Source organism: Dama dama, chromosome 20 (assembly GCF_033118175.1).
Source record: "Dama dama isolate Ldn47 chromosome 20, ASM3311817v1, whole genome shotgun sequence".
Classification (NCBI taxonomy): domain Eukaryota; kingdom Metazoa; phylum Chordata; class Mammalia; order Artiodactyla; family Cervidae; genus Dama; species Dama dama.
This window is the reverse complement of record NC_083700.1, coordinates 72,992,262-73,005,371: the sequence shown is the minus strand read 5'-3', so window position 1 is coordinate 73,005,371 and position 13,110 is coordinate 72,992,262. Positions and strand designations below refer to the sequence as shown.

The 13,110-nt window shown below is 32.7% G+C and overlaps 1 protein-coding gene across 1 annotated transcript in view; it reads left to right on the top strand.

Annotated features, from left to right (window-relative positions):
- LRRC7 (leucine rich repeat containing 7) overlaps positions 1-13,110 on the top strand; it is a 577,944-nt gene that overhangs the window by 455,406 nt on the left and 109,428 nt on the right. Inside the window, exons 12-16 of the mRNA XM_061121637.1 lie at positions 588-717; positions 1,662-1,777; positions 5,547-5,616; positions 7,508-7,607; positions 11,731-11,855. Coding sequence (XP_060977620.1) covers positions 588-717; positions 1,662-1,777; positions 5,547-5,616; positions 7,508-7,607; positions 11,731-11,855 — 541 coding nt within the window. The remainder of the gene's footprint in view (positions 1-587; positions 718-1,661; positions 1,778-5,546; positions 5,617-7,507; positions 7,608-11,730; positions 11,856-13,110) is intronic.

The window sequence follows — 13,110 nt, the reverse complement described above, 5'->3', positions numbered from 1 at the left end:
GTGTGTCCTTGGGCTAGTTGCTTAGCCTCTTTACACCTCTATTTCCTTATATGTAAGAGAGGTCTAAAAAAATAGATATCTGATAGAGTTTCTTTAGGGAAAATAGTTACTTCTATCTCTAAAATGCTTAGTAAAATACTTTGCGTTTAATCAGTGGTTTTGTTGTTAATATTTTGCCCCCCTTATCTTCTCATTCTTGTACCTGCCATCTATACCTTTTTACCTGCCCATGTACTTACATGCATTCATTCTAAGGGTATACATTATGAGCATCTGACTATAAGAGACACCTAAGTTGTACAAAAGCAGACAAAACTTTTTGTCATCCTCAGGCTCAGTTAAATGACAAGTGAATTAAGAAAGGAGAAAAATGAACTATATTTATTTTACCAAGTTGAACCACTTATTAAGTAATATTAATAATAGTTCAGCCAAGTGAACCATTTGGCTAAACTGATAAATCAACTTACATAATATTAAGCAATTGCTACATAACTTTTGTTGGTGAATTTTAACATGTGGCCTTTTCAAAATTTTTTTGCCATCTGACCTTTTAGAATGTCTAACTAATGTATTTAACTTTTCAGTTTATCTTTATTAGAAGAATTTGACTGTAGCTGTAATGAACTGGAGTCTCTACCTTCTACTATTGGCTACCTTCACAGTCTTCGAACATTAGCAGTCGATGAGAACTTCCTTCCAGAATTGCCCAGAGAAGTGAGGAATAAACTTATTTCTATGAATTAATTTTTAATGACTCTGTTTTGGATATAAATTTTAACAGGTGCATTAGCAGTGTAGCTTCATGAGTTGAGCTGTGAATGCATATAGGAGTTATATATTTGTTAATCATTCTTTTTAAAATAACAAGGGGTAAGTTCTTATATTTGATCAAGGAAATGCATTTGACTTAAATATTGATTGCCAAAAATAGTAATAAAATAAATTCATGCAAACAATTTATATATTTTGCTTTTAAGAAGTTATTACATAAATTTAGAGATAATTATATTTCAATTTATAAGTGAAAGTTTTCATGTAAATACGTTTTCTAAAGTATCATGTTGCATAATATTATTTTAACTTCAGGATCCACCAAAAGGGTTCATTACCATTCATCTCCCAATGGGACTTTCATTTATTTATTTCAAGAAAAAACTGTAATGTATATTTTAAATTTCACATTTCCTATTAAATGCTTTCATAATCAGGAGCAATAATCCATATATCATTGTCTTAGAGACAAAAGTTATAAATAAAAATGAAAGTACTATTGTAATGTGAAGTTAAACTAGTTTTTTGCAAAGGAAATGTTAATAAGACTTCATTTTTGAGTATATATGATCTTTTATAAACAATTATTATTAATGCTTATTTGGATAGACAATGAAGTTGACAAGTATTCTAATCATAAAATTTAAAAGAAAATTATTCCTTTGTAACATGTATAAGAATATGAGATATATATTACCTTAATATCTAAAGGAATATATTATATAAACATATTTTAAAGATACACATATTATAAAAAATTAAACAATGCACATATTGAGTTGGAAGTGATAAAGAAATCTATAAATCAATCAAATCACTTTATAAATTATAAATATTAATAAAGAATAGTTTACACTGTGATCCTTTACTTTTTTTATTACCTATAGATTGGAAGCTGTAAGAATGTAACGGTCATGTCTCTACGCTCCAATAAACTGGAATTTCTTCCTGAAGAGATTGGACAGATGCAGAAACTAAGAGTCTTAAATCTGAGTGACAACAGGTATTTTTCAAACATTTCACAATCACATTATTTTCTAAAAGCAAATTATTCCTTTTTATCAATAATTTTGAAATTTTTTCTATGTCTTATGAAATATATGGAATGCAAACATTTATATAAATATGCAAATATTCATTTATAAAATAGCAGAAGCTAAATTATTTTTAAACTGATATTTCAAAAATTATATGCCAAAACCTTCCCATATGCAGAAGGCATAATATTATGAAGACATGGAAAATAATTATAATAAAAATCTATAAAATTTGGTAATAAAAATATGTGCATAGGTATATATGTATGCACATATATGTTTTCATATATACATTTATGTCTCCAGTAAATTAACTGAGTTACATGTATACTGTCCACACCACCAAAACACTGATAAGAATAATGCCAAGAACCTAATACTAAAAAGTCATAAGGTTTGTGAATTATAGTAAGGACAACCAAATGGTTATTTAGCCATGTTCAGAACAGAATGGACAAAGAAAGAATAGGTTCTCTTCTTGTGACTAAAGTGTTACATTGTTGAAGGGGCAGGAAAAAAAGATGAAAATGCAATTCATCTTTATCTCCACCACAAATGTTCTCAAATAGGAAAGGACAAAAATCAATATTGACTAAAAATAACTGCTAAAAAGATAAAGTGGTTATGGAATAGAACAGACTACTTGAACTCTGTTTCCATTAAGTTTCAGTCAGACACATGATAATATGAGAAGCTGAGACTGCAACAAAACTATCAAAGATTAGCTTTTATGGAATCATGGAGAATGTTGAGATGCTGAAGTTTCAGTGAGTGTGGGAGTTATTTGTTAGTTTGCCTGAGGAAAAAAAAAACTAATAATGCATTTAGTAGCTCAATAATTGGAAAAGGAAATGGCAACCCACTCCAGTATTCCTGCCTAGAGAACCCCTTGGACAGAGGAGCCTGGTGGGCTGCTGTCCATGGGGTCGCACAGAGTCGGACACTACTGAAGCAACTTTTTAGCATGCATGCATGCATTGGAGAAGGAAATAGCAACCCACTCCAGTGTTCTTGCCTGGAGAATCCCAGGGACAGAGGAGCCAGGTGGTCTGCCATCTATGGGGTTGCAGAGAGTCAGACACGACTGAAGCGACTTAGCAGCCGCAGCTCAATAATATTTTCATGTACAGAATTAAACATTTTTAAAAAGCTTTGGAATTTTATTTTTAAAATCAAGGTGACCAAGAAGCTTCATAGCTTACTGCAACAAGAGTAATTCATTTCAAATCAACCCATTTCTTGTTTTGACTCTTTGACAGGAAAATGAAGGAGATGCACTAAATATTGTGCCCAGCTTTCAGTAAGACATTTTTCAGAATTTTCTAATTATATTCTTGTGGACAGTATTATATATACAGTCATAGAGATATCATAGGAAGATGGGTTCCAGTGAATTCAATTACAGTCCCCAATGGAACCAAGTTCCATTATTGTCAAACTGGAGGAAGAGTTTTCATGATGAGCTGGAAGTTTTTCCTGAATTCTTGGCCCATTCAAATTTTATACATTAATAATTCACACAATATGGAAAATATGCTTATAAAATATTTAAGTGACCCATATTTAGAACTACTAATGCAATTATTTACCCAACAAATATAGCATATATGAGTGCTTACCATGGGACAGTACATTGCTAAAAGCTACTGCAAAAAATATTAATAGGACATTGAGAATCTCATAATACTAGGAATTTAAGTACTTCACCAGGTCAGAAATATAAGCTAATCTATCTCCTAATACAGTGATTGGAATATAATATAGAACCAAACTAATATTTTTAAATTAATGAATTAATCAGTGAATTTTTTTTTAATTTTGGAGAGTATAGTTGCTTTACAATGTTGTGCAATAAATGAATCTTAACCCGAGATTAAAATCAATATTCAGTCAAAGCTGAGGCAAAAGTTGAATATCACTATCAGAGAATAAACTGCTTGAATAAAAGATTAAATATTACATGATATTTAAAAGTCATGATTATTCCAATTTTATATTCTCAATTCATTAAATTTTAGAAGTTTGTCATTACAGTTAAGGAACAATGATTCATTTATACTATCAACTATAGGATTGCTCCAGTGATCAATTTACTGGACAGTTATAATACTAAATAAAGCTTCACATTCAATGGTGGTCACAGGAAGAGGGAAAAAAAGATGGGTAACATTTTCTCTGACAGTTTCTTTCCATATTCTACTTTTATGATTTGCCTGATGATTTATCATGGATATTGTAAATGATTCTGGAGAGTTATCCCCTCATGTAATTTTGATGTGGCAGAATTGATATTTTACTTTTAATTCATCTCCACATGATGTAAACACTTCTCATAGCATCTTACTTTATAATTTCCAACTTAAACTAAATAAATAAAATTAGAAATAGTTTTTATGGCAGTTTGGTTTAATATTATAAATGCTAGTATAATAATTCTATTAAAAATAATTGTGATATAATTTGATCTCTTATTCTTTATATTCTTATGTTTTACAAGTACCAATTAGCTCAGCAAGGTCATTATATCCTTGCTAAAGTTTCCTAGCCAATGCTCACTCTGTTGATATGTTTATAGGCTTGTCAATATCTTTTCATATTTGTTAAATTATTTAATAGTGCCTTTGGAGATACAATTAACTGCTTTCAAAATTCTTATTCATTATTGTGACATTTTCAATCTCTGTTATCAAAATAGATTTATTCATCATTTGGTTGATAGAATTCCAACATGTTAAAGATTTAACAGAAATTTTCATTCCAAGTCATATCTAAAATGTTTGTCTGTATTCAAAAGTGAACACGCAGAAAGTAACAATAAACTCACTCGTGTGCCTTGTTTGTATTATTCACTGTGCTGACCAGCTATGATGGTAATTCATGTAATAACAATATATTGATCATGCACAATTCAGGTATATCATATTTATGTTGAAGTAGGCAATTGGTGATTTGACCCTCCACAGGCTGAAGCCAAAGCTTAATAGATAATTTTGATTGAATACAATTTCATATACCTCAAAATGCTATTTTTAAAGATTGCCTCTTTGAATATCTATTACACGATGTATACAGCGTGGAAGAACAAAAGGACACACTTTCAGGAACCAATGTAAAATTCAGAGCTGTAAATTCATTTAGTAAGAAGATGGAAATGGCTCTTGCCCTCATAGAGTCTACAGTTTTAAAGAGATATTAAAGAGTAACATAACAAAAAATAACTACAAATAAATATTGTAGATAATTTCAAACTGAGATATGTCATTGAAGTAAAAGTGCTTTGAGGATAGATTGGGGAAAGAAATTTGAGGAGTCAAGAAAAGCTTCTTGCAGAAACTGGCATTTCAGCTGAAAGCTAGAGAATCTGTGGAATTTTAGTTAAGTGAAGTATGGAAGAGAGTATTCCAGGCAGAGAAAGGAGCTGGGCTATTCCTGGGAGTAGGCTGATTGGAGGCCAGCGGCACTGACAGGACTGTCAGGAAAAAAGTAGCAAAGAAGCTGTGGGGACCAGATCTGAGAGGGTCTGAGGAGGCATGGTAACAATTTGGGGTTTTATCCTATCATCTGAAGAGTTGTAGACTCAAGATTTTCACTTTTAAATGATTACTCAGGCTACTCAGTGGAGAAAGAAGTGAAGAGAAGAATGAAATAAATAAGTTATAGTATTTTAAATAACTCTTCATTAAATAATCTTTATCCATCTTCATCCATGCTATTAGAAATTTCTTATTTTTGCAGATTGAAGAATTTACCATTCTCATTTACCAAACTGAAGGAGCTTGCAGCTTTGTGGCTTTCTGACAATCAGGTAAAATTTTTTATTACCTGATTTATTTTATTAAAATGAACTTTAATTGAAATGGTGAATTGCTAATTAATTCTCAATAGATATCTTTGACAATTACTACAAAATACAGATTCTTTATCCCCTGTAAGAGAGATTTTTATAAGGGTAGCAACTCAAATAAGTATTCCATTGCTATGGACATACAGTACTATAATTCTCATCCCTTTAAAATACTTCAATTTAGTATCTACTTCTTTCTCAGAAATCTAATACACAAAATGATCATTTTTCTAGGTGATACATATATGTCCTTAGAGGATGTACTTTAATTATATCTCTGAAGGTAAAGAATAAGAAATCATTACTACAATCCCCATAAGAGGGAGTTACTATCCTCCATGTTCCCTTTTTTCCATGCTTTTAATTATAATCAACTTAATTCTAAAAATGTATTAAAAAATATTGTGATACCATTTGTTGCTCTTATCAATATATTCTGTGAAATTGCTATGATATTAATCCTTACACTTATGAAATTAGATTATAATTGAATCAGTAATTGAGTGTTAATGAATAATTTTATTAACTGCAAAATAAAAACAATCAAAGGCATCTGATTTGCCACCACAAAAACTAGTGATAGACCATTTTGACATATTTTGTTTTCTTTTGGCTTTTTTCTTGTAATCTTAAAATTTTAAAATATCCTACCCCAATATAAATTACCAAATGAAAATAAATCATCTTGGATTTAGTTTGTTATTATTATTTTCTGAGCATAAAAGCGGTATTACTGGTAAATGAATTGTTCAGACATAAGTATTGAGCAATTTTTGTAAAAAATTAAACCTCTGCAAAATGTTAAATGTAAGTGTGGGAATAGTGTTTATATCCCTACAGTCATTACAGCACTTTCTTCCCATCTACTAAGTAAAGAATTAGATTGTCATTCAAATTCAAGTTATCAATGAACTGTAGATTTTTCAAATCATCAATATACCATTATAAAATAAATCATTTCTGGAATCAATACAAGCTATGCTAAGGGAACAGTCTTTTCTACAGTCTTACACTGTTAAAAAAAAATCCCATAATATCAGGATTTATTATTCTTGTGGAAGAATGAACAGAACAGTGGCTGCATCGTTTAACTTTTATTTAGAACAGTGATTTAATGTGTTTCTGACTCAGTTTCATGAGTCAAGTTGGCATTCCAAATTGCCATTGTCCTTGACCCTTATTTATAAATGTCATGAAATAAGCATAAACTATTAAACAATATGATTATTCTCAATGTTTATATATTGTGTTTTAAATCAAAGTTCTAAAAATGTTCAAAAATTGTATTTCTGAAATAGAATTAATATAGAGAATTAAATATTATTATCCATAGGTAAATTCTTTGTGATATATCAGATACAAGGACAGTTGCTTATGTATATGTAGACTCTGTCTTTGGTTACAAAAATCTCTTAAAAGTAAATGCTTATGTTTTAACTTAGTTGAATTCATAGATGATCTTGTATAGTATGAACTTAATAGCAAATTCCATTTGCCTTTTTAAGACAACAGTTCATGAACTTATAGAACTATACCAAAAGTTTACTTAGTTGAAACAGTTTAACACATTTTGGTCTCTTCAAGGTAAAAACAGGCATTGTAAGATGAATAGGTTTTGAAAAAGAATATAATAAAAAGAAAATCTCACTACGAAACCCTTATCATTTCAAAGTATTCCTCTACAGTAGTCTTATTTTATCTTATCTTTTATTTTTTTGTTATTTTTTCCTTACTTTTATTTTAACTGTTCATTCAACACACTGAGGCCAGACTGTTGACCTTTATCTTATATAAAAGAAATATTCTTTATATTTCTAATATTATTAATCTAATTTATATCCTTTGCTTCCAGTCCAAAGCCCTTATCCCTTTACAAACTGAAGCCCATCCAGAAACAAAGCAAAGAGTATTGACTAACTACATGTTTCCCCAGCAACCTCGTGGTGATGAAGGTAAACATTCAGTAGAAATTTCTCCTATACTTGTATGATTATGGATGAAAGGGATTAATTTTATTCTGACTCTGGCCAATACTAGCACAAGGGCATGCCACATAAATCATTTGGGAGCTAATTCCAAGCATAAATCTTATCTTCCATACTATAATATTTTATTAATATGTGAAATTTCAATAACATAACTCTTCCTCTTTATATTCATCATGAAAATAACATTGACTTTTAGGAGCAATATCTTATCTTGGTGAATTGAAAGGCACGAGACTGCTTAACTAAACATTCAGTTCAGTTCAGTAAATCATGTTAAACTATTTGTGACCCCATGGACTGCAACACGTGAGGCCTCCCTCTCCATCACCAACTCCCGGAGTTTACTCAAACTCGTGTCCATTGAGTTGGAGATGCCATTCAGCCATCTCATACCCTGTTGTCCCCTTCTCATTCTGCCTTCAATCTTTCCCCAGCCTCAGGGTCTTTTCCAATGAGTCAGTTCTTCACATCAGGTGGCCAAAGTATTGGAGTTTCAGCTTCAGCATCAGTCCTTCCAATGAATATTCAAGCCTGATTTCCATTAGGATGGACTGATTAGATCTCCCTGCAGTCCAAGGGACTCTCTAGAGTCTTCTCCAATACCACAGTTCAAAAGCATCTGTTCTTTGGCACTCAACTTCCTTTATAGTCCAACTCTCACATCCATACATGGCTACTGGAAAAACCATAGCTTTGACTAGTCGGACCTTTGTTGGCAAAGTAATGTCTCTGCTTTTTAATATGCTGTCTAGGTTGGTCATAACTTTTCTTCTTCTAAAAGAAGTAAGCATCTTTTAATTTCATGGCTGCAGTCACCATCTGCAGTGATTTTGGAGCCCCCCAAAATAAAGTCTGTCACTGTTTCCCCATCTATTTGCCATGAAGTGATGGGACCAGATGCCATGATATTAGTTTTCTGGGTGTTGAGTTTTAAGCCAACTTTTTCACTCTCATCTTTCACTTTCATCAAGAAGCTCTTTAGTTCTTTGCTTTCTGCCACAAGTGTGGTGTCATCTGCATATCTGAAGTTTCTCCTGGCAATATTTCTCCTGGCAGTCTTGATTCCAGCTTGTGCTTCATCCAGCCCAGAGTTTCTCATGATGTACTCTGCATATAAGTTAAATAAGCAGGGTGACACTATACAGCCTTGACGTACTCCTTTTCCTATTTGGAACCAGTCTGTTGTTCAATGTCCAGTTCTAACTGTCTCTTCCTGACCTGCATACAGATTTCTCAAGAGGCAGGTCAGGTGGTCTGGTATTCCCATCTCTTGAAGAATTTTCCACAGTTTGTTGTGGTCCACACAGTCAAAGGCTCTAGGCATAGTCAATAAAGCAGAAATAGATGATTTTCTGGAACTCTCTTGCTTTTTCGATAATCAGTGGATTTTGGCAATTGGATTTCTGGTTCCTCTGCCTTTTCTAAAACCAGCTTGAACATCTGGAAGTTCATAGTTCACATACCATTGAAGACTGGCTTGGAAAATTTTGAGCATTACTTTGCTAGCATGTGAGATGAGTGCAATTGTGTGGTAGTCTGAGCATTCTTTGGCATTGCCTTTCTTTGGGATTGGAATGAAAACTTAACTTGTCCAGTCCCATGGCCACTGCTGAGTTTTCGAAGTTTGCTGGCATTTTCACAGCATCATCTTTTAGGGTTTGAAATAGCTCAACTGAAATTCCATCACCTCCACTATCTTTGTTCATAGTGATGCTTCTTAAGGCCCACTTGACTTTGCATTCCAGGATGTCTGGCTCTAGGTGAGTGAGCGTACCATCATGATTATCTGGGTTGTGAAGATGTTTTTTGTATAGTTCTTCTGTGTATTCTTGCCACCTCTTCTTAATATCTTCTGCTTCTGTTAGGTCCATACCACTTCTGTCCTTTAATGAGCCCATCTTTGTTTGAAATGTTCCTGATAGACAGAGTGCCTGGTAGACAGTTTCTGTCTTGAATCTACTTGTCACTTCTACTGTATAATAATAAGGAATTTGACTTAGGTCATACCTGAATGGTCTAGTGGTTTGCCCTACTTTCTTCAATTTATGTCTGAATTTTGCAATAAGGAGCTCATGATCTGAGCCACAGTCAGCTGCTGGTCTTGTTTTTGCTGACTAAGAGCTTCTCCATCATTGGCTGCAAAGATTAAAATCAATCTGATTTCAGTATTGACCATCTGGTGATGTCCATGTGTAGAGTCATTTCTTGTGTTGTTGCAAAAGGGTTTTTGCTATGACCAGTGCATTCTCTTGGCAAAACTGTTAGCATTTGCCCTGCTTCATTTTTTACTCCAAGGCCAAACTTGCCTGTTACTCTGGGTATCTCTTGACTTCCTACTTTTGCATTCCAGTCCCCTATGATGAAAAGGACATCTTTTTTGGGTGTTAGTTCTAGAAGGTCTTGTAGGTCTTCATAGAACCATTCAACATCATTTCTTCAGCATTACTGGCCGGGGCATAGATTTGGATTACCGTGATATTGAATGGTTTGCCTTGGAAACAAATGGTTTGCCTGTTGCTTTTGAAATTGCATCCAAGTATCTCAAGTATTTTTCAGGCTTCAGTAAAATTGATCTTTTAGAATTTATGAAAGAAAAATCCACTATGTTTACATAGTTATAAGAAGAATCTTAAGTAAAGATTATGTTTTATTCATGTAATTTTACTTACATTTCTTTTTTAATATCCCTAGATTAACAGAACATTTCATTTTGAAAAGATATAGGAGAAAATGAAAAGTGTCTCATATTTGCCAGTTATTTCTCGACACAGGGATTGAACCCAGGTCTCCCGCATTGTGGGCAGATGCTTTACCCTCTGGGCAACCAGGGAAGCCCTTTCTGAGATCTAGCCTCAAAGATTAAATCCCTAATTTGTTCCAGGGAGTGAAGTAGACCTAGTTAAGTAGGATGGGATGTTAAGAAATTCGCCTAATTTGTTTTGTTTTGTTGTCCTTTGAGGAGAGCAGAGCTTGTAACAGAAAAGTTTTCTTGAACTTTAAGCAAGTCACTTTTTTCACTTTTCATGCAGAAAACCAACTTTCAGAACTCCTTGAAATAAAGTTTTATATATAATAAAGTTCATGTGTTGGGAAAGAATTTAGCCTAAACTAAGAGCTTTTATTAGACATGAATTTGAGCAAACGCTGGGAGACAATGGAGGACAGAGGAGCCTGATGTGCTATAGTGCATGGGGTCACAAAGAGCAGGATATGACATAGCAACTGAACAAAAGTGCTTTTATTGCCTTTTAATGTGATCTTCACAATGATGTTGCAAAGAAGATATTACCATTAACCAGCATGTAAATTAAAGTAGGATAAACCATTTCTTTTCCCTGTTAATTTGAGACATATTTAAACTAATTGAGACCCAAATCTTAAAGACTTCATTTTCCATGTTTTTTACCATGCACCTAGCATGGTAAAACCTAGCACCACTACATTGCGCCCCAACCAGACACACAAAACTACAACAAAAAAGTTTGAAATCTTAGACCATTTATTGCAAAGCAGTGTTATATAGTATCTTTTATAATACCGTAATACAGATTACTGATTACATTTATGGACTGTGTAGTCACAGGACATGAAATAAAATCCTGCATTGGCCATGAAGAAGCTGCATGACTTTGAACAAGTCTCTCGAAATTCAACAATAGTTTTCTCATTATTAAATTGAGGATTATATTAGTACTACCTTTATGCTGTTTTGCAAATTAAAGGAGATAAAAGTTTAAAATACTTAATCTAGCTCTCTCTTTTATCATTATTATGCTATGCCCATTCTCTACACTGGAAAACTTCTCAACCCCAATATATAATTAATGTACACTTTGCAAAGCTGAATTTGAGTTAAGATGTTAACAGACTATTTAACAAATATCAAGAGAAATTTTCCCTTTTTTTCCTTTCATTCTTTCTTTACTTGCTTCTTTCTTTCTATCCCTTTATTTTTTTCTTTTCTTTTTTTTATTTTTATATTTGTTTTTAGTACCTATCACCATTTTCTTGCATGGTATAGTAAGTTCTATTAAATAACAATTTATGTAAAAAAAAAAAAAAGTAACACTTTGGAATCTAACTGTAGATTTCCAGTCAGACAGTGACAGCTTTAACCCTACACTATGGGAAGAACAGAGACAACAACGCATGACTGTTGCCTTTGAATTTGAAGAAAAAAAGGAAGATGACGAAAATGCTGGGAAAGTTAAGGTGAACCTTTTAATTTTTGTTTCCTATTTCTTCTCATTATTTTAGTTTGTTCATTGTTATTATTCAGATAGACTTTGGGACTCACTGACTGACCTCTGCTAGAAGGTCAGATACATCTTCAAGTCTCATGGCGGTACTTTTTCTTATAGCAGGATGTGATTTTGGAAGCACTGCTCTGCTTCAGAATGAGGCAACATCCTGACTGAGCAAATTTCACAAACCACCCCATCTTACAGAATAGCAACATGAGAGATTCAAGCTGAGAGAAAGCAAAAAAACCAAAAAAAAAAACAAAAAAACTAACAAAAAGTCTGGGTAATGGGCTTCACCTAATACCTTACTACTACATCTTTGAAACACTGAAATGCTTTTTTTTAACCACTGAGCAAAGCAGGGCATCATTCAGACTGTATGAAGTCAAACTCCACATACATGAAAGAGCCAGTGGATTGATATATTACATTGCCTTAAAATTTTGGAAGGATTCTACGTCTCTGGAATGTTTGAGAAGACGTTATGAATTTTCTTAAGTGTGAGAACAAGTTTTTCATTTAAACTTAGGTGAGTGCCTAATAGCAGGTGGTATCCCTTAAGGAAAATTGCTTAAAAATTTTCACCATAAAACATATTTTTAAAAATCCTTTATTGGCACTAATCTAAGTAACAAGGTCAGAATTTTTAAATCTATATTTTTCCATCATATAAATTTGAAAATGTCATAATTTATATGGATTATATTAACATCAGGTCTTCATCTTATCATCATGGCAACATCTTGAATCTCTCATCATTTTTATATTATTTTTGCACTTTTTCCATCATGGGTACTAACAGCTCTCACCCTTGGTGACTAATTACCTAACTAATTGTATATGCATCCTATTAATAGATCTGGATTGTGAGACATGTTCTTCTCTGTCTCCTCCTTCCCACATTTTCTAAACCTTTGTCTTGAACCAGCACACCCTAGAACCTTACTGTAATTGACAAAGCCTACCTGTATCATTGTGAAGAACTCAAAATAGATTCCCAAATCAAAATAACAATTGTGTTAAAGATTTGGGCTTAAAAAAAAAATGTTTCTGAATGGTTGATTAGTGCTGTCTAATAACCAAAGAGACATTTTTAACTAAAACAAGAAAAAAGACCTTTAGAACATTTTAGTTCTTCTTGTAAGGATTTTATATGTTAAATCCAGAACCAATGGATGATGCATTCTATCCTGGACCTCTGATTCATTCTTTTACTTCATTGA